We start from the raw sequence: 21,516 nt of genomic DNA on the forward strand, positions 1-21,516 counted from the left end.
TTGACCCTTAGGTCTTGCTGTATGCATGTGACAGCCCTAGAGAGTCAGTAAGTAAATAAACAAGATGCTTGAAGTTGGCTTCCCCTAGGAAATCAGACACATGACAGTGATCCACAGAGGCAACTTTGGAATGTCTCTGATCATACACAACACAGCTTTTATTGAGCCTCTACTATGTGCTTTTTTTCTTAGCCACCAACCCCCACTCCCTGACCTTCCTTTCTTTCCTTTTTCTTTCTTTTTTTCTTTTTTCTTTTTTGCCAGTCCTGGGCTTGAGCTCAGGGCCTGAGCACTGTCCTTGGACTTTCTCAAGGCTAGGGCTCTACCACTTAAGCCACAGCACCACTTCTGGCTTTTTGCTACATATGTGGTACCGAGGAATCGAACCTGGGTCTTCGTGCATGCTAGGCAAGCACTCTACCACTAGGCCAAACTCCCAGCCCTCTAATATACCACTTTTTATAGATGAAGGAACTTCAAAGGGGAAAAAACAGTTGCCTCAGGTCATTCTGTGTTTTGCTGCTGTTTGAGGTTTTAGGGGAGAGGGGTTGTTTTTGTTTCTGGCTTGGACTGGAGTTTTTGTTGTTGTTTTCTTTTGTTTTTGCAGTACTGGGCTTGAATTCAGGATGTCAAGATTGTTTGGCTTGCTTGCTTACTAGCTGGAGCCACATCCTCAGCCCAGCTTTTGATGAGTTCACGTGCCCTTCTCTTGCTCCTTCCTTCCTTGCTTCCTTCCTTCCTTCCTTCCTTCCTTCTTTCCTTCCTTCCTTCCTTTCAAAAATTTTTCTGCCTGGGCTGTCCTCAAACCTCAATCCACTTGATCTCAGCTTCCCGAGTAGCTATGATTACAGACATGAGCCATCAGTACCTGGTAGTGTTGTCATTTCTTTTTCTTTTTTTCTTTAATATATTTTTTAAATTATAATTAATAGAAGGGTTACATTATATTCGCCAGATAGAAGGTTCATTACTTCACAAACATTGCTACCCTTTCTTTTTCTCTTTTCTTTTCTCTTTCTTTCTTTCTTTCTTTCTTTCTTTCTTTCTTTCTTTCTTTCTTTCTTTCTTTCTTCCTTGCCAGTTCTGGGGCTTGAACACAGGGCCTGGGCACTGTCCTTGAGCTTTCTCAAGGCTAGCACTATTGAGCCACAGCACCATTTCTGGCCTTTTTTGTTTATGTGATACTGAGGAATTGAACCTGGGGCTTCACCGATGTTAAGCAAGCACTCTACCACTGAGCTACATTCCCAACCTCATTGTTGTTTTGTTTGTCAGCAGTAGAGCTTGAACTGAGGTCCTGGGCACTGTCCCTGAACAGATTTCCTCAAGGCAAGCGCTCTACCACTTTGAGCCACAACCCCACATCCTCGGTAAATATTTATTGAATAAGTGAATGTAGATTTTAAATGTCACTGAATGAAGTGTACATCTACACTTTCAACTTCTCCTTTCACAGTCATACTCCTGTTCTTTCTTAAGTCGAGATGGGGAATTTACAGAGCAGGAGAGAAAGGCAAGAAAAGGGAGCATTGCTTAAATTAGGAAATGGCTCAGCCAGTGGGCAAGACTGCTCAGAGAGACCAAAGTGACGTGGATAAAGAGAAATGGAGGTGATAGTGACCCATATGTTCAAGCTATTCACAATTTCCTCTACCAGTATGTGGGTGGCTTTTTTCCTTAGCTTATTAACTGTGCTTCTTGTAGATGACATGTCTACATAATCTTTCAGAGGAAAACATGCAAAAAATTCTACAGAAAAAATGGGGGAGGCCAGGAGATTGGCCTGGTGGTAGCGTGCTTGCCTAGCATGCACGAAGACCTGGGTTCGATTCCTCGGTACCACATACATAGGAGCTGAGGCTCAAGTGGTAGAGCTCTAGCCTTGAGAAAGTCCAAGGACAGTGCTCAGGCCCTGAGCTTAAGCCCAGGACTGGCAAAAAAAAAAGGGGGGGGTGGGAGGCAGGAGCATGGCCTAGTGGTAGAGTGCTTGCCTAGTATGTAGGAAGCCCTGGGTTCCATTTCTCAGTACCACATACACAGAAAAAGCCGGGTGGTGCTGTGACTCAAGTGGTAGAGCTCTAGCCTTGAGAAAGCCCAAGGATAGTGTCCACTCCCTGAGTTCAAATCCCAGCACTGGCAAAAGAAAAAAGATGACAGCCATTGTGCTTCCGCATCACTTGCAGATTGAGGAAGTATTTGCTTCCTTTAACCCTGGCTCTCTCTTCTCTGAGGTCAGAGAAAGAAGTAGGTAAAAAGACGCGCAGGTTCCCAAGCTGTGAATTTCTACACTCTGGTCCCACCACCTTTGCGCCAAACTAGTTGCCTGATCTGATCTTGGGCAACTTCCTTACCCTCTTTATTATTTTTTTTTCTCCAGTGACTGAAAAGTGCCTCAGTTTCCTCTTCTGCATACTGGAAGGTTAAGGAGCAGGGTGGTACCCAAGACCTTCAGGTTCTTCCACAGCATTCTGCTGTTCTCTGACTGATGGTACTTCCAGGGAACATGTGACTTTTCACTTGCAAATTCTCACCCAATTGAGCATGTTTGTATGTATGTATGTATGTATGTATGTATGTATGAGCACTGTCCTTGGGCAAACTCCTGAACTAGACCCCAACCTCTTTTTCCTTTCTTTCTCTTTCTTTCTTTCTCTTTCTTTCTTTCTTTCTTTCTTTCTTTCTTTCTTTCTTTCTTTCCTTCCTTCCTTCCATCCTTCTTTCTTTCTTTCTTTCTTCCTTTCTTTCCTTCTTTCTTTGCCAGTCCTGGGGCTTGAGCTTAGAGCCTGAGCACTGGCGTTGGGTTTTCTCAAAGCTAGAGCTCTACCACTTGAGCCACAGCACCACTTCCAGTTTTTTCTTTGTACGTGGTACTGAGAAATGGAACCCGGGTCTTTGTGCATGTAGGCAAGCACTCTACCACTAAGCCAAACTCCCCATCCCCCAGGCTCATTTTTAGTTAAATAAGTCTGAAATTTCTCAGAATTCCCAAGGCAGGCTCAGTAAACCTTCAACTGCCAAAATTACCATATTTGTCTATTTTTTATCATCATTTTCCCCCCTCTCATTACCTCAAAATTCTTCTTTCCACAAGGCAACAGTGGCACCTGATGCCTGTAATCTTAGCTACTAAGGAGGTTGAGATCTGAGGATCAGAGTTTGAAGCCAGGCAAGGAAGTCCATGAGACTCTTATTTCCAATTAGCTACCAAAACCCAGACATGGAGCTCAAATGGTAGAGCTCTATCCTTGAGCAAAAAAGCCCAGGGACAGTCTCCAGGCCCTCATTTTAAGCCTCAAGACTGGCACCACAAACAAACAAAATAACAAAAAAAAAACCACTTCTTTTCATTTTCCTGTATCACTTATTTCTGCCAGAACCCTCCAATCTAATAATCTAATTTAGTATCCATCTCATATATATATATATATAGATAGATAGATATAGATATAGATGTATATACAGAGAGATACATGTATGTATGTCTACGTGTGTATGTGTGTGTGTCTTCCTTATGATTCCCAATTGCCCACTAAATAAAACCCACGATCTGGCTTCAGCCTACCTCTGCAGGATTGGTGTAGCAAAAAGAACTAGTGTGGGTTCTCTGCACACTTGAAGCGCTTTGATACTTATTTATTTATTTTTGCCAGTCCTGGGCTTGAGCTTGAGCACTGTCCTTGGACTTTCTCAAGGATAGAGCTCTACCACTTGAGAGTCAGCACCATTTCTGGCTTTTTTCTATATATGTGGTACTGAGGAATCGAACCCGGGTCTTTGTGTATGCGAGGCAAGCACTCTACCACTAGGCCAAACTCCCAGCCCGCGCTTTGATATTTAACCTCACAGTTAAGTCCTTGGGTGGGGGGGCCTGGGGCAGGGGAGAAGAGGTGGTGGGGGGGGAGGAGAAGGAATTTTCAATCCCCCAGCCACTAAAAACACAGCCTTCCTTCTGCATTTTCTCCGTTTGAACGCCAGAGGGCGACAAAAGAACAGCGCTCTCCCTCTGTGTCTCTGTCGGGATTGATCCGCCCCGTACTTTTCTTCAATAACCTCTAAGCCAATCGGCAGTCCGGTGGGCGGGGCTGCCGCGCCCGCGCCTGCGCAGGAGGAGGAGGCCGTGCAGATGCGGAAGCCGCGATGCGGGAGTCGAAATGCTGGTTGTGTTTGGTGGTCACCGGGCTGGTGCCGGTGGTGGTGTCGGCCACGTCGTCCTCTCCGACTCCGCGCCGGTACACCTCGGACTGGACGAGCCTGGACTCCCGGCCGGTGCCGAGCTGGTTCGATGACGCCAAGTTCGGGGTGTTCGTGCACTGGGGCGTGTTCTCGGTGCCGGCGTGGGGCAGCGAGTGGTTCTGGTGGCACTGGCAGGGCCAGCCGCAGCCCCGCTACCAGCAGTTCATGCGCCAGCGCTACCCGCCCGGCTTCACCTACGCGGACTTCGGGCCGCAGTTCACCGCCAGCTTCTTCCGTCCGGAACAGTGGGCCGACCTGTTTGAGGCTTCGGGGGCCAAGTGAGTGCGGGCCCCGGCCCGAGGGGACAGGGGCTGGGCGTCCGGCCAGGGCGCCCCCCTCCCCCCGGCGCTCTGCGTTTGCCTCCTAACGGCTGCAGACTTGAGCGTGGTGCCCCTGATCTCAGGAGCCTGCACGTCTGTTGGGGGCGTGTGTGAGGGGGCCGTGTTAGTGTCCAATGAAGATTTCAGGGCGGCGGTCCACATCTCTAGAGTGGGAGGCTGGAGCTAAGCGGTTGCTCCTATCCCTTTGCATTTGGGCCATGCCGCCAGCCCCGCCATGTCCCGCCCGGATGGACAGCCCTCTCCTCCCCCCGGATTCTAAATCTGGGGGCTGGAGTCTGGTCTGGGCCTAGGGGTGGAGAAGTGGGACCACCAGCCACTTCGTCCTCCCTGGATGGTGATGGGAGAGTTACGTGAGTACTTTTCAACCTTGATGTCTCCAGGATGCAAAGGGAAAGTGAAAGAGAGAGAGGGAAAGGTGTGGGGGGGCGGAGTGTTTGTGAGTCTGGGGCACAATAGGCTAGGAAACTTTGTATTGTGTTGAAACCTGTTAGGAGGGTGGATTTAACTTCGGAAGAACGTACCCTGTGTAGGAGGGAAGTAGGACTCAGATTGTTGAGGGCCAGTCAGGCCTGAAGGAGGTCTTGAGGGCTCTGTGTTGCCTGATAGGAAACCAAAAACCAACCACTCAGCAGCTGAGTGATTATGATGGGGAAGTGGGAAGGATGGAGTTGGCCAATTGGAGGGAAGGCTAGCACTCTACCAGTTGAGCCACAGCTCCAATCTGGGCCGTGTGTGTGGTTAATTAGAGATAAGAATTTCACCGATTTTCCTGCCTGGGCTAGTTTCGAATGGAAATCCTCAGATCTCAGCCTCCTGAGAGCTGTGACCCACCGGCCTCTTGTTTGGTTTCTACACAGGTATGTGGTCCTGACGACAAAGCACCATGAAGGCTTCACAAATTGGCCGAGTCCCACATCTTGGAACTGGAACTCCAAGGACGTGGGTGCCCATCGTGATTTGGTTGGTGAGTTAGGAGCAGCTCTCCGGGAGAGGTGCGTGTCTGTGGATGGCAGCCTTGCTGTCTCATCAAATCCAGTCGAATCCAGTCGCCCGGTGTTCCCATGCCTTCTCTGTTCTTGGGTATTTTCTTTTTTTTTTTTTGCCAGTCCTGATCCTTAAACGCAGGACCTAGGCACTGTCCTTGGGCTTTCTCAAGGCTAGAGCTCTACCACTTGAGCCACAACACCATTTCTGGCTTTTTTCTATGTATGTGGTACCGGGGAATCAAACCTGTGTCTTCGTGCATGTTAGGAAAGCACTACCACTGGGCTAAACTCCCGGCCCTTCTTGGGTATTTTCTAAGGTTGCATTTAACCAGTACCTTGAGGAGCTTCTTGTCTTGGGGTCTGTTGTACTGTTGTGCTTAGGACTTTACGGTTTTCATGTGGCCTACAGCAGTGCCATCCATTTCCTGGCTATGTCTGGTTGGGTGTGTAAGCACCATCCCAGAAAACCACACAGACACAAGTCACGTAGAAGAAAGAAAGGTTTATTGTCAGCAGAGACTGGCAGGCTGTCTCTTGTGGAGCACCCAGGCAGGGGAGGTAGTTATAAGCTACAGGAGACTGAGGAGCTGGAGCAGGAAATCTTAGTAGTTGCAACTAGACACTGGAGATAACAAGGAAAAAACATCCTATAGCTGTCTTGTAGCTGGGGAAAAACATCAGATATCTGGCATATAGTCAGGGAAAGCATTCCATATCAGGGCACATAGGTCCAGGCACATTGCAGCTGGATACTAGCAATAGGAATGGGCATATAGACTATGGCAGCAGTGTGTCACTCACGCAGTTGGGACTGAGGGTTCCTGCAGTTTTGGGTGGAAATGAGCAACTGTGGCCAGGCCTGGCTTGTGAATGACTCAGTATGAAGGCTGTCAACCTAAAATGGGGCAGTTAAGCCAACGGTGTGAAGATTACCACTCTATCTCCAGTGCAGGGCCTTTTCCAATGTGGATGGATGCCAGGGACTAGGGTTCATCTTTGCCCTCCTTAGCCATCAAGGCAGAGCTTTTAGGGAGGGTTTGGAGAGTGGTGTATCAAGCTGAGAACTGAGAAGGACAGTTAAAGGAAAAAAAAGAATCAGGAAAGGAGGAGTATAGGGACCCACACTAATAATCTCAGCTATCAAGAGGCCAAGGTTAGAAGGATCTTGATTTGAGGCCCACACCAACAAAAAGGCAGTGAAACTCTTATCTCAACAAATATGCCAGGTGCCATGTTTTAACATCTATGATCCCAGCTATGCAGGAGACCATAAACTGTCTTGCCCTAAAGTTGCCCTAAACTGTTCCCTTCCAAAAAAGAGGTGTAAGTGTCAGAGGCAGAGTTTGGTTCTTTTGGTCCTAGAGATTGACCCCAGGGCCTTGTTTCATGCTGAGCATATGCTGTTCCACTGAACCACACTCTAGCCTCAGACGTGGTATTTGAACCCTGCAGTCTGGGTATATTTACCTATAAGAAGGAAAAATGGACCAGGCATTGGATGGCTTACGCCTGTAATCAGGAAGCTGATATCTGAGGATCATGGTTCAAAGCTAGCCCAGGCAAGTAAGTACATGAAACTCTTATATCCATTCAACCACTAGAAAACTGAAAATGGCACTTGTGGTTTATAGTGGTAGAGTGCCAACCTTGAGCAGAAGGCTAAGGGGTGATGCTTGGGCCCAGAGAGGTTTTTTTTTTGTTGTTAGTCATAGAACTCGAACTAAGGCTTGAGAATGCTATCCCTGAGCTCTTCAGCTCAAGGCTGCTACTCTGAGACACAGCTCCACTTCCAGTTTTCTGGTGGTTAATTGGAAATAAGAGTCTATGGATTTTTCTTGCCCAGGCTGGCTTTAAACTGGGATCTTCAGATCTCAGCGTCCTGGGTAGCTAGGATTATAGATATGAGCCACTGGCACCTGACTTAGACCCAGAGTCAGTACTGTCAGAGGAAAAAAAAAGCAGAGAAAGTGGTGTTTGTGCCATTCCCAATCTCACTTGTGAACATATCATCTGTTGGAGGGGCTATTTGTGTAAATCTGAAAGTCTGATGGGAACCCAGCCTCACCTGTCACTCGGGCATGGACTGCTTTCAAGGTGTGCTTTGAGAGCTGAGATAGAGGCCCCCTGGCTCACCAAGCATACAGGACTCCCTGGGCCTCCAGGGTGAGTTTGACAACTCCTGCCCTGCCCAGTACTCAATGTCCAATGCCAGGTCCTCCAGTTGTCCTGCTCTGAATGTCCAGTAGATCTTGGTGTTGACCAGATCTAGAATGTTAGAGCCTCTGTTTTCACTCTGTGTGTAAGTGTCTAGTCCCTGGGTCACATGAGAAAATTCAGCTCGCTCTTATCTTTATACTTCAGTGTTAATTCCTTTTTTTTTTTTTTTTTTGCCAGTCCTGGGCTTGAGCTCAGGGCCTGAGCACTGTTCTTGGACTTTCTCAAGGCTAGCACTCTACCACTTGAGCCTCAGCACCACTTCCAGCTTTTTGCTATGTATGTGGGGTACCAAGGAATCGAACCCAGGTCTTCGTGCATGCTAGGCAAGCACTCTACCACTAGGCTAAACTCCCGGCCTCGTTAATTCCTTTTAATCCCCTACCCCCCCCCTTTTTTGTGTGTGTGTGCCAGTCCTGGGCTTGAGCTCAGGGCCTGAGCACTATCCTTGGGCTTTCTCAAGGCTAGAGCTCTACCACTTGAGCCTCAGCACCACTTCCAGCTTTTTTCTATGTGTGGTACTGAGGAATCGAACCCGGGCCTTCATGCAAGCTAGGCAAGCACTCTACCACTAGGCCAAACTCCCAACCTCCTCTCCCCGCTTTTTTTTAATGCCAGTTGCTTCCCTGTGTCTTTGTTTAGGAACATCCGCTATGGCCTCTATCACTCACTCATGGAGTGGTTTCATCCACTGTACCTCATTGATAAGAAAAACAGCCTCAAAACCCAGCATTTTGTCAATACAAAGACAATGCCGGAGCTGTACCACCTCGTGAACAGGTAAGCCATAGAGTGGCTGCAACCTCATCACTCTCTCCAGTGAGATCTTAGAAGTCCCTGACAAAGGTGGAGGGAGGTCCAGGCAGGTATGAAAGAAAGTCTACAAGATGTCAAATAAGACAAAATGATTTCTTTCCTCTTAGCTTTTTTTTTTTTCTTCCCTTGTGCTGGTATTGCTGCTTGAACTCAAGTCCTCGCTTCTTACCTTTTTTGCTCATGGTTGGTTCACACTTTTGCTTCTAACTTTTTGCTGGTGAAGTGAAGATGAGAGTCTCATGGACTTTTCTTTCTAGGCTGGCTTCAGTCTGTCATCCACAGATCTCAGCCTCCTGAGAGCAAGAATGACAGGTGTGAGCCACTGATGCCTGGCTCTTCCTACTTTTCAAAACAACTGCATTGTGATCTTGGAGTAAACTTGGAGCATCCCCACAGAACCCAGGATGCTAGTGTCACAACTTCTCTTCCTTTTGGGTGCTGGTGGCTCGACACCTGTAATCCCAGCCACTCAGGAGGCTGAGATCTGAGGATCACATCCAGGCTGCAAAGTCTGTGAGCCTCATCTCCAGTTAATCACCAGAAAGCCAGAAATGGTCCTATGGCTCACAGGGGTAGAGTGCTAGCCTTGAGTAAAGATCTCAGGGACAGTGCCCAAGCTCTGGTGTTCAAGCCCCATGATGGAAGGAAACAAAATCTCTTCCTGTTGCTCACATCTGTAATCCTAACTACTCGGGAAGCTGAGTAGTTTCAGTTCAAAGCCGGCCTGGGCAGAAAAGTCAGAGATCCTCCATCTTCAGTTAGCCAGCAAAATGCTGAACTAGAAATGTGGCTTCAATGATAGAATGCCAACCAAGAGCAAGAAAGGTGAGTGTGAGGCCCTGAGTTCAAGGCCCAGAAGCTCCTCTCTCCCTCCTTGCAAGTCATCTGCCTGTCAGAACCTTGGAGAGAGCCATGTGGGCTCAGGTTCTTGTGCTGTGAAGTAGGGACGGTGCCTTTCATATAAGGGCTGAGTGACAAGTGAAGGTGACTGTCTAGGCTTACAGAAGAGATTGTCAGCATAGTCTTTACCATGCTCTATGCCTAGTTCCATTGTTACATTTGAGGGGTGGGAGGCCCTCAGGGTGGGAGAAATTTGAAGATTAGATGCAGTCATCTTTGCCTGGACCCTCACTTAGAACAAGAACAAAATTCTAGCCAGGCATCAGTGGCTCACACCTGTAATCCTGACTATTCAGGAGATGAGATATGAGAATGGAGGTAAATAAGTAGACCTGTGGCTCGAGTGGTAGAACACTAGCCTTGAGTGGGGGGAGCTAAGGGACTGCACCCATGCCTAGAGTTCAAGTTCTGACACACACACACGCACACACACAAAAACTTGCATCAGAGAAACGGTGTGGTTTTAGGTGACTAGCAGAGGCCTCGACAGATTAGATTATATTGAAATTCTGGTTCTTTCTTCTTACTACGTGGGCTTGAACAAAGCACCTGATCTTTCTAGATCTTGTTTTCTTTATGCCTTCAATGGGATTAATATGGCAAGAGTCCTGAGAGCCAATGAGGTCACTGCTCTCCAGTGACTATGGCTGCTGATACACAGCCAGACCAGACTGACTGTACGCCAGTCACTGGTCAGGGAAGCAGTCTTTCCCAGAGCCTTGACTGGCCAGGGAAGCAGCCTTTCCCAAGCCTGCTTCTGGTCTCTCCGTGCAGGGCAGAGGATTTGTACCAGCATGTATGACTGTTCTCGCTCCATTATCTCCAACTGTGTCACCCAAAGCAACCTGCCCTGCTCAGCATCTCTCTTAGTACTAACAAGAGAACAATGACTGAGTACCACTGGCTCATACTAGCTACTCAGGAGGCTGAAACTGGAGGATTGCAGTTCAAAGTCATCCAGGGCAGAAATGTCCACAGTTAACCAACAGAAATGCTAGACTAGGCAGGCCTCAAGTGTAGAACACCAGTTTTCAGCAGATAAGGCTAAGGAGAACCCAAGTCCCTGAATTCAAAACCAGATGCTGGCACACACATGAATAAAGGACTCTACTATACTCACATCTGGGTAATAAACTGTGATCCCCTGTCTTCCAGCTACAGGCCTGATCTGATCTGGTCTGATGGGGACTGGGAATGTCCTGACACTTACTGGAACTCCACAAGTTTTCTTGCGTGGCTCTACAATGACAGTCCTGTCAAGGTAGACAATTATCTAACTTCTCTCTTACGTATATATTATGTTAAAAGGAAGTAAAGCTGGATGCGGTAGCACATGTCTGTAATCTTATCCTTTGGAAGCTAAGGTAGGGGGCCTGGGCCACATAGTGAAGCCCTATCAAAATTATAATTAATAATAATGATGAACTAATAGCCAAGATGGAGAGTAGTATTGCAGAGGACTGCAGAAATCTCAGTAACACCAGCACAGAGCAGTAGGTCCTATGGATGCTTCGCAGTCTCTCTTTAGTCCCTGCTGCTGAATATAAGCTTTCTTTTCATCTTTATTTATTTTTTATTCATGGGAGTTGAACTCAGGGCCTGGGTGCTATCCATGAGCTCTTATGTTTCAGGCTAGTGCTGTATCACTTTGAGCCATAGCACAACTTCTGGTTTTCTGATGGTTAATTGGAGATAAGAGTTTTATAGATTTTCCTGTCTGGTCTGGCTTTGAATCCTGATCCTCAGATCTCAGCCTCCTGAGTAGCTAGGATTACAAGCGTGAGCCATCAACTCCTGGTCATATCTCACTGAACTTCTAATTTCATCATCCTGCCTATAGCCCTGAGCTCGGGCAAGTTTCTCTTCCTGGTCTCCTCTCCTGTAAGCGTTTTCATTCCCAGAGCCTTGGTGTCTTCCCACTAGAGGGCAGTAGCACCACGTGTGAGGTTTCTAGGCTGCCCCGTGTCTTCTCCTGAGCACAACGGGTTAGAAAACTGCTGTTGATAGGTGTTCTTTGCTGGCTTCCATTTGGGCTGTCCTGTGGAGCTGTTGCCCCGCAATGACCCAGCTTCGTTCCCTTCCTTTAGGATGAGGTGGTGGTGAATGACCGATGGGGTCAGGGCTGCTCCTGCCACCATGGCGGATACTTCAACTGTCAGGATAAGTACACACCTTCAAAGTTGCCAGATCACAAGTGGGAGATGTGCACGAGCATCGACAGAAAGTCCTGGGGCTACCGGTGTGACATGCTCCTGGCTGACATCCTACCTGCCTTTGAGATCATTTCGGTAAGCACCCCATGTTTGGTTGGCTGGCTTTTCCCTCTCTCCTGGTTTCAGTGCTGGGGACTGAACTCAGGGCCTTGTGCAGCCAGGCTGGACAGACACTCTGCCTCTGGTCACACTGTCAGCCCTAATAATGTCTAGTGTGGCAGATAGTAGATCTGTTTCCTTCATTAAAATTTGTTGATGAAGCTGGGTACCAGTGGCTCACACCTGTAATCCTAGCTACTCAGGAGGCTGAGACCTGAGGATCACGGTTCTTAGCTAGCCCAGGTAGGAAAACCTGTGAGACTCATCTCCAGTTAACCAGCAAAAATGCTAGAAGTTACACCTTAAAAATACAAATATGGGGGGCCGGGAGTTTGGCCTAGAGGCAGAGTGCTTGCCTAGTATGCACAAAGACCCGGGTTCGATTCCTCGGTACCACATACATAGAAAAAAGCTGGAAGTGGTGCTGAGGCTCAAGTGGTAGAGTGCTAGCCTTGAGAAAGTCCAAGGACAGTGCTCAGACCCTGAGCCCAAGCCCAGGACTGGCAAAAAAAAAAAAAATACAAATATGGGCCGGGAGTTTGGCCTAGTGGTAGAGTGCTTGCCTAGCATGCACGAAGACCCAGGTTCGATTCCTCGGTACCACATACATAGAAAAAAGCCGGAAGTGGTGCTGAGGCTCAAGTGGTAGAGTGCTAGCCTTGAGAAAGTCCAAGGACAGTTCCCAGGCCCTGAACTCAAGTCCAAGACTGGCACAAAAAAACAAACAAAACACACACACACGCGCGCGCACGCGCGCGCCAAAAATGAAGCTGAGGCTCAAATGGTAAAACACCAGCCTTGAAGGAAAAAGCCAAGTGTGAATACCCTGAGTTTAAGCCCCAGTACCAGCACTTAAAAAAAAAAAAAAAAAAGATGAGGGGCAGGCACTGGTGGCTGACACAGTAATCCTTGCTACCCATGAGGTGAAAAATCTAAGGATATTGGTTCCAAGGCTGGGGCAGGAAAGTCCTTGAGACTTCTTTTTGTGGGCGGGGCAGTTGTGAGGCTTGAACTCTGGCCTTGGGCTCTTCAGCTCAAGGTTAGTGCTTTGAGCCACAGCTCTACTTCCAGTTTTCTGGTGGTTAATTGGAGACAAGAGTTTATGGACTTTAGTGCCTGGGCTGGCTTTGAACCAGGATCCTCAGATCTCAGCCTCCTGAGTAACCAGTATTACAGGCGTGAGCCACCAGCACCTGGCTAAGTTCTAGAGACTCATCTTCAATTAATCACAGAAAAAGCCAGATGTGGAGCTGTGGCTGACGTGATAGAGTGTTAGCCTTGTGCAGAAGGAGTTCAGCCAAGCCCCTGGACCAGATTAAAAAGTTAAAAAGGGTGGAGGTGGGCAGGAAGACTGTGTCTTAGGTTTTCTTTCCCATGTCTGCCAGGCTGAGCATCCACAGCTTGGTCTGCCTTGTTTCTGTCTCTGTAGGAACTGGTGAAGACAGTAAGCATGGGAGGCAACTATCTACTCAACATCGGACCCACTCGTGAAGGACTGATTGACCCTATCTTCCAAGAAAGGCTTCTGACTATTGGCAAGTGGCTGAATGTCAGCGGTGAGGCCATCTACTCCACCAGACCGTGGAGGGTCCAAGTGGAAAAGAGCAAGTCATCTGTGTGGTGAGCCCTGAGGCCCCCGCTCACCCGCCTGGCCAGCGGCTGCTCTTTTGCTGTCCACTTGGGAGTCCCCATTGGGTTATATCTTAGGCCACCAGAATTGGGGTGGGGGGACAGTGAGGTTGGAAAGCACGACATCCAAGCTGTGGCTGCTCCCCTACCCCACTGAAAATGCTGTTCCCTGGTGCTCCTGTGGCATCAACAAAGGGCAGGGTCCCATCCCAAATCCTTCTGTTTGGCTTTGGCCTTGTGGTTAGGCAGTCTTTAGGCCTCAACTTTGTTCCACTGCAGAAGGAGATGATATACTGCACAGAGCTGTTCTGAAGATGAAATGAGCCAGTGCTGGTGGCTCACACTTGTAATCCCAACTACTAAGGAAGCTGAGATCTGAGGATCGAGGTTCAAAGCCAACTCAGGCATGAGAGTCTATAAGACTCTTCTCTCCAGTTAATCACCAGAAAACTAGAAGTGGTGCTGTGGCTCAAAGTGATAGAGCCTTGATCTGAAGAGCTTAGGGACAATACCCAGGCCTAGAGTTCAAGCCCCATGACCAGCAGAAGAAAAGGATGGAGAGAATGTAGGTAAGGTGCCTAGCACCAACTGTTCAAAAAAGTTTCCCAGAATGGTGAATGCCTATGTTACACCAAGCAACTGTCTTCAGCTCAAAGGAAACACATTTATCCCTTTGGGCTGGACACTGCTGACTCCCACCTAGAATCCTAGCTACTCAGGAGACTGGGATGTGAGGAAGAGACTTTTCTTTTTTTGTCAGTCTTGGGATTTGAACTCAGAGCCTGAGCACTCTTCCTGAACTTCTTTGGCTCAAGACTAGCACTCTACCACTTGAGCCACAGTGCCACTTCCAGTTTTTTCTGTGTATGTGGTACTGAGGAATCGAACCTGGGGCTTTACGCAAGCTAGGCAAGCACTCTACCACTAAGCCACATTCCGAGCCCCGGATGGAGACTCCTATCTCTAGTTGTTAGACCCCCGACTCAGCGGGACGTCTTCCAGACGGAGCCCCCTTCCCAAGGAACAGCGAGTCCACACAGTCGGATGCAAACAGCAAGAGGTTTACTTGGGAACACGGGCGCCCGGGGCAACAAGGTCTCCTAGGAGACTTGCGCGCCTAGGCTGGGGAGAGGGGGATATTTATGGGCGGCTGAAGCAGGTTACAGAAGCAGAAGCATAGTTACAGAGTAATGATTGATTATAATCACATTAGGTAAGACTCAGCTAGGGGTTTATTGAATTTCCACTTGGTTAAACAGGCAGTTGACTGCATGTCTTGTTTCTGGCCATATTTTATTGTTTTATTCCTGGAATTTCCCTCTCTTATTCAGGTTCAGTTTCACTGACTCGAACCAACTCAAACTGCACATCCTGTTGGCTGTTTTTCCAGCCCATTGTATAAACTGCAGCTACTTGCACTATTCTAAAGGCCATTCTTTTAAGACTTTGGATTATGTTTGTGTTGTGAAAGTACTTTCGAGTGGTTGCTATTGGTTACTATTACATTATGGGGAGATTTTATATTTCTCACATAGTCAACCAGCAAAAATCCAGAAGTGGTGGCATATACCAGCCTAGAGGGGAAAAACCCCAATATTAGCACAAAACAAAAACAAAGCAAGGGCCGGGAGTTTGGCCTAGTGGTAGAGTGCTTGCCTAGCATGCACAAAGGCCCAGGTTCGATTCCTTGGTACCACATACATACAAAAAAGCCAGAGTGGTGCTGAGGCTCAAGTGGTAGAGCTCTAACCTTGAGAAAGTCCAAGGACAGTGCTCAGGCCCTGAGCTCAAGCCCAGGACTGGCAAAAAAAAAAAAAAAAAAAACCTTGGATGAATGGCTACTTGTAACTTTTTCATTCTCTTTCCCAAACATGGTTTAAAAAAAAAAAAAAAAAAAAAAAGCCCTAGGACAACTTTGTCTTCTTGTCTGTTTTCCCTTAATCAGAGGAAATTATAGCTCCTGTTGTTCTCTTATGGATTTGGAGTTCTGAAGATGTGAACAGTAAATGGCTGTAGTGATAATAGTGAGAAAACTAGCAGGAGAGTCAGAGTATAGTTTTTATTGTTTGACTCATGGTCAGCCAGGCCTGGCCCTCGGCTCATGTGTCCTCCTGCCTCAGCCTTCCCAGGAACTAGGATTCATGTGTACGTCATATCCAGCAACAGTTTAGTTTTAAAGAATACTTATGCCAGGGCCAGGAGCATGGCCTAATAGTAGAGTGCTTGCCTAGCATGCAGGAAGCCCTAGGTTTGATTCCACAGTACCACATACACAGAAAAGGCTAGAAGTGGTGCTGTGGCTCATGTGGTAAAGTGCTAGCCTTGAGAAAGCCCAAGAATAGTGCCCAGGACCTGAGTTCAAGCCCCAGAATTGGAAAAAAAAAAAAAAAAAAAAAAAAGAATGGACGGGGAGAAAACTTATGCCATACATGGTGATACACACTTGTAATCCCAGCACGGGAGGACTGGCAGTTGGAAGCCAGCCTGGATTCTACAGGGAGACCCTCTGTAACTAGAAAACCCTGTGAGAGGGAAAATAGGAGGTACATGTGAGGTTGGTGGTTTCCTTATGATCTCCTTTGGTTTTTTTCCTACATTATTTGGCTCTCTTATCACATGAGCCACACCCCTTTACCTCTATTTGGCATTTTATGGGTTAATTGGAGATACAGATTTTTCTACCTAGGCTGGCTCTGAATTGTGATCCTCAGATCTCAGCATTCTGAGTAACTGGGTCTGCAGGTATGAGCCACCAACACCTGGATTTTCTGAGAGTTTTACAGACCCCTTCCATCCTCCAGACCTCAGTCGGGTTCTATAGCAGTGACAGACCGCAGGGCTTGGAGTTGGTAGGTGATCCAAGGGGAGGGTCTGAGAATATGTGTAGAGGAAGAAGCCGGGTATCATAGATAAGGGTATTTCTTTGTTGCCAGGTATACTGCCAGAGGATCAACTGTTTATGCCATTTTTATGCATTGGCCAGAACATGGAATCTTGAAGATCAGATCCCCCAAAACTACCTCAGCTACAAAGGTAAGGCGCCTCATTCATTCATTCCTTTTTTCCTTCTCTCTTTCTCTCCTTCCTTTTTCAATTTTATTGTCAGGGTAATGTACAGAGGGGTTACAATTACATACAAACATAAGGTAGTAAACATTTTTTTTTTTGGCTGTTCTGGGGCTTGAACTCTGGGCCTAGGTGCTGTCCCTGAGCTCTTCAGCCTCAGGCTAGCTCCCTATCTCTGGGCCTGAGCATTGCCCCTGAGCTCTACCCCTGCAGCCACAGCCCCACTTCCCATTGTCTAGTGACTAATTGTGAGCCTCAAGTTTTTTTTGTGCCTAGGCTGGCTTTGAATCTTTATCCTCAGATCCTCAAATCTCAGCCTCCTGAGTAGTTAGGATTACAGGCATGGCCCAGTAATGAGTACATTTCTTAAGACATTGTTACCGCCTCCCATTCTTTTCTCTCTTATTTTTCCTCCTTTTTTTCCTTCCTTCTCTCTCTCTCTCTCTCTTTTTTTTTTTTTGCCAGTCCTATGGTTTGAACTCCGGGCCAGGGCCCTGTCCTTGGGCTTTCTCAAGGCTAGCACTTTACCACTTGAGCCAGAGCACCACTTCTGGCCTTTTCTGTGTGTGTGGTACTGAGGAATCAAACCTAGGTTTTCATGCTCTCTACCACTAGGCCACACTCCCAGCCCCTCCTTTTCTCTTTTCTTTGTCTGATTCCTTCCTTCCGTTCTTTTTTACTCTCTCTTTCTTTCTCCCACCCCTACTCTCTCTCTCTCTTTGTACCAGTCCTGGGGCTTACACTCAGAGCTCAGATTCTGTCCCTGAGCATTTTTGCTCGTGACTAACATTCTATCATTTGAGCTACAGCTCTACTTCCATTTTTCTGATGGTTAATTAGACTTTTCTGCCTGGTCCTGACTTTAAACCGAGGTCCTCAGATCTCAGTCTCCTGAATAGTGAGGATAGTAGCTAGTATTAGCCCAGGTACCTGGCTTCTTTCTTTCTTTTCTCTCTCTCTTAAATTTTATTTTATTTTGTCTTTGTGGGTCATGGGGCTTGAACTTGGCCTGGGCACCTGAGCTCTTCAGTCAAGACTGCCACCCTACCCTTGAGCCAAGCCCCACTTTTTATTTTCTAGAATTGTTACTTTTGTGCCTGGCTGGCTTTTGACCTTGATCCTCAGATCTCAGCCTCCTGAGTAGCTAGGATTACAGGTGTGAGCCACCATGCCCAGCTGAGCACTCACTCACTTTCTCTCTCTCTTTCTTCTTTTCTTTTCTGTGCCTGGCTTCTTTCTTTCTTCTTTTTTTTTTATTGTAATTAGTAAAAGGGTTACATGATATTTGCCAGATAGAAGGTGCATTAATTCACATACATTGATACCCTTTCGGCTTCTTTCTTTCTTAAAAACTAGTATTAGGACTTAAACTCAGGATTTCAGCCAAACCAGTTCCAGATTTTTTTTGAATTTTAATATATTATTCGATTCAATGAAAAATAAACCACATTTGTAATTTGAACAATCTGTAAGTGAAAAATTGAGCCAGGCACAGTGGCTCACGCCTAGCTACTCAGGAGGCTGAGATCTGAGGATCAAGGTTCAAAGCCAGCCTGGGCACTAAAGACCTAAAGACCATGAGACTCCAATTAACCACCAGAAAACTGGAAGTGTCACTGTGACTCAAAGGGTAGAGAGGTAGCTTTGAGCTGAAGAGCTCAGGGACAATGACCAGGCCCAGAGTCCAAGCCCCAAGACCTCCACAAAAAAAAAAAAAAAGAAAAGAAAAGGAAAATTGAATGAAATGCTAGGTATTCTCACGATAGCTGTTCTATAATTGTGTATATTATTCTACATTATATATCTGCACTTCATTAGTGTATATGTTTTCACTATAGGACACCCACATTTTGTTCTGTTCATATTATTTCTTTTTCCAAACTGTCAGGTTTAATAACCCTTTCTTTGTCACAGTTTTTACTGTTTTTTCACTTCAGTGTACTACCATTCTAGTATATTAAAATACAAATAAGAAAATTCAGTGTTCCTGGCAGAAAATATGATTTTTTAATGCACGAATACACCAACATATAATGTTAAATAATGAAATCACACATTTTTTTCCTTAAAAAAATGTAGAGTTAGCTGGGCAAGGTGGCTCATGCTTATAATCCTAGCTACTCAGGAAGCTGAGATCTAAGGATTGATCCACACACTTTGGCTGGTGATCTTAGCAAGTTCAAGACCAGCCTAGACTACAAACTCCGATTGGGAATGTGGCAGCAAGGCCCAGGCATTTTTGCTGTTTCACCGTTTATCTGCTAGACTCATCACTCTTCCATGCACAGTACACATCCAGCTTTTTGTCTTATTTTTTGATTTTCTATGCTGGTCCTGGGGCTTGAACTGGGCACTATCTGAACTTTTTGCTCAAGAATAACATTCTTCTACTTAAGCCACAGCTCCACTTTCTACTTTTTGTTAGTTCATTGGAGACTTATTAACTTTCCTACTCAGGCTACCTTTGAACTGTGATTCTTAGATCTCAGCATCCTGAGTAGCTAGGATTACAAGCATGAGCCCCTAGCACCTGGGAGATGTTAACTTTTCTAAAGAAAAACAAGCTGAGCTGGGGATGTGGCTTAGTGGTGGAGTACTTGTCTAACATGCATGAATTCCATTCCTTATTACCACATTAAACAGAAAAGGCCAGGAGTGGCACTGTGGCTCAAGTGGTAGAGTGCTAGCCTTAAGCAAAAGAAGCTCAGGGACAGTGCCCAGGCCCTGGAGGCCTTGCCTCTTCTTCCTGATTCCTCAGGCCCCTCCTATGTCCCTGCTGCCCTGCTACACTGTCCTCTCCCTGTTCAGAGCACTGTGTCCCTCCATGCTCAGGTCAGAATGTATACTCCCTAATGCTTGCCTGCCCACTGCCTTTTCTCTGTTGCAGGTAACAATGCTGGGAGTACATGAATCTCTGAAATGGTCCAAAGATTCCACAGACAGGATCCTGATCTCTCTACCCATGATGCCTGCCTGGGGTCTCCCAGTGAAGTTTGCTTGGACAGTGAAGCTGACCAACGTGAAGTGATTGTAAGAGCGCCAGGCAGGATGGTGGGGCTGGGGGTTGGGGGGAGGCAGAGAGGGGGACCTGATGACAGGGTGTTGCTTTGAGTTTCCCTTGTAAATCCATTATTGAAAGAATTAACTTCTCTTCCCCACCCACAGGGGCATCTTCCCACACATTTTACTCAAAGAAATGGAATACAATATACTGATCATTAACGTGTGGAAGATCTGAGATCCAGGCATGGAATTGTGGTCCAGGTCGTGGAGCATTCGCCCTGGGTTCAATCCCAGCCTCACAAAGAAATAATAAATGATTCAAGCCCCATGACCGAGAAGAAAAAAAAAAGAAATAATAAATGAATAAATAAAAATGTGGTAAGCCTCAGATCCATTACAAAAGAAGGGAAGTGGCACTGTGGTTCAAGTGGTACAGTGATAGCCTCGAGCAAAACAAAAAGCAGCTTGGTGACAGTTCCCAGACCTTGCGTTCAAGCCCCAGGTCTAGCAAATAAAAAGAGAGAACATGGAACAGTGAGAGAATATCGAACAGTTTTGATGGCCCAGCCACATGCATTTTATTTTGGGAATGCTGGAGGTTTGAACTCAGAACCTTGCACTTGCTTGGCAGGAGCTGTATACTTGAGCTGTGACTCCAGTTCTTTTTTGTGCCAGTACTTAGGCTTAAATTCAGGGCCTTGGTGCTGACTCTTCACTTTTTTGCTCAAAGCTGATGCTGTTATCACTTGAGCCACAGCGCCCCTTCCAGGGTTTTGGTGATTAATTGGAGTAAAGTCTCATAGACTTTCCTGCCCAGGCTAGCTTTGAACCTTGATCCTCAGTTAGCTCTAACGTTACAGAAATGATGCCTGGCTGCTTTGTTTTTTAGGTAGCATCTAGATTTTTTCCAAAGCTGGCCTATGCCTTAATGTTCTGCTTATGCTTCTTCCTATAGTTGGAATGACAGCCATTCAGCAACATGCTCATCTTTTTCTGTTGCGATGTTTTCCAAGCTTTTTTAATTTTTTTTGGAGTTGGGGTGGGGCAAGGCTTGCTACATTGCCTGTTTCCACCTCCTGAGTATTTAGGATTAAAGACGTGAGCCACCATCACCTGACCTCTTTTTTTGCTACATAGTCCAAGCTATCCTTAGCTCAGAACTTTCTACCAAAGACTCCTGGGTGCTGGGATTACAGGTTTGCCTCTGTACCATACCTGGCTTTTTTCCATTTTTCTAATAAAGAGTGTTTTGTGGACCTTTCTGTATGTAGCCCACAGCTCAAGTGACCCTCCTACATCAACTTGTGAGTAGCTAGAAGGCCAGGTGTGCACCACCACGCTGAGCAAGAAATTTATTCTGCTGCCAGGCACTGGTGGCTCACACCTGTAATCCTAGCTGTTCAAGAGGCTGAGATCTGAGGATCATGGTTCAAAGCCAGCCCAAATAGGAAAGCCTGTGATAGTGATCTCCAACTTACCATCCAAAAAGTCAGGGACAGAGAACGCATGCCTAGCATGCATGAAGCCCAAGGTTCAATTGCTTGGTACTGCATATACAGAAAAAAGCCAGAAATGGTGCTATGGCTCAAGTGATAGAGAAAAACCCAGGCCCTGAGTTCAAGCCTAGGACTGGCAAAAAATAAGTCAGAAGTAGAGTTGTGGTTCAAGTGGTAGAGCACTAGTCTTGAGCACATAAGTGAAAGGAGAGTCCCTAGGCCAAGTCCCCAGGACTAGGACACACACACAAAATTATTTTATTTTGCAAACTGTTTGACATATATAATAAAAGCTTTGTTACAGTTCCTATTTTTATGCAATGTTTCCTTTATTTTCTATTATTAAAAATTGAGTGCCTGTGCAGTGGCCCATGCCTGTAAACCTAGCTACTTAGGAGGCTGAGATCTGAGGATCTCCATTCAAAGCCAGCTGGGGTACTAAAGACCACGGGAAAATCGAAGGCGGCACTGTGGCTCAAGGGGTAGGGCTGTAGCCTTGAACTGAAGAGCTCAGGGACAG

The 21,516-nt window shown here is 46.7% G+C and overlaps 1 protein-coding gene across 2 annotated transcripts; it reads left to right on the forward strand.

Moving 5' to 3' along the window:
- Positions 1-4,114: 4,114 nt before the first annotated feature.
- On the forward strand, positions 4,115-21,303 carry Fuca1 (alpha-L-fucosidase 1). Of its 2 annotated transcripts, XM_090335568.1 has the most exons (9): positions 4,115-4,511; positions 5,432-5,566; positions 8,417-8,554; positions 10,646-10,751; positions 11,578-11,778; positions 13,232-13,422; positions 16,365-16,464; positions 19,385-19,527; positions 19,663-21,303. In XM_090335568.1, the coding sequence occupies exons 1-8, from the start codon at positions 4,138-4,140 to the stop codon at positions 19,523-19,525; spliced, it is 1,386 nt and encodes a 461-aa protein (XP_090191694.1). In that variant the 5' UTR covers positions 4,115-4,137; the 3' UTR covers positions 19,526-19,527; positions 19,663-21,303. The 2 variants fall into 2 exon arrangements, with proteins under 2 accessions (XP_090191694.1, XP_090191695.1); XM_090335569.1 differs by lacking the exon at positions 8,417-8,554.
- Positions 21,304-21,516: the final 213 nt, after the last annotated feature.

This window comes from Megascapheus bottae, chromosome 6 (genome assembly GCF_031878675.1).
Source record: "Megascapheus bottae isolate mThoBot1 chromosome 6, mThoBot2.hap1, whole genome shotgun sequence".
In the NCBI taxonomy this organism is placed as follows: Eukaryota; Metazoa; Chordata; class Mammalia; order Rodentia; family Geomyidae; genus Megascapheus; species Megascapheus bottae.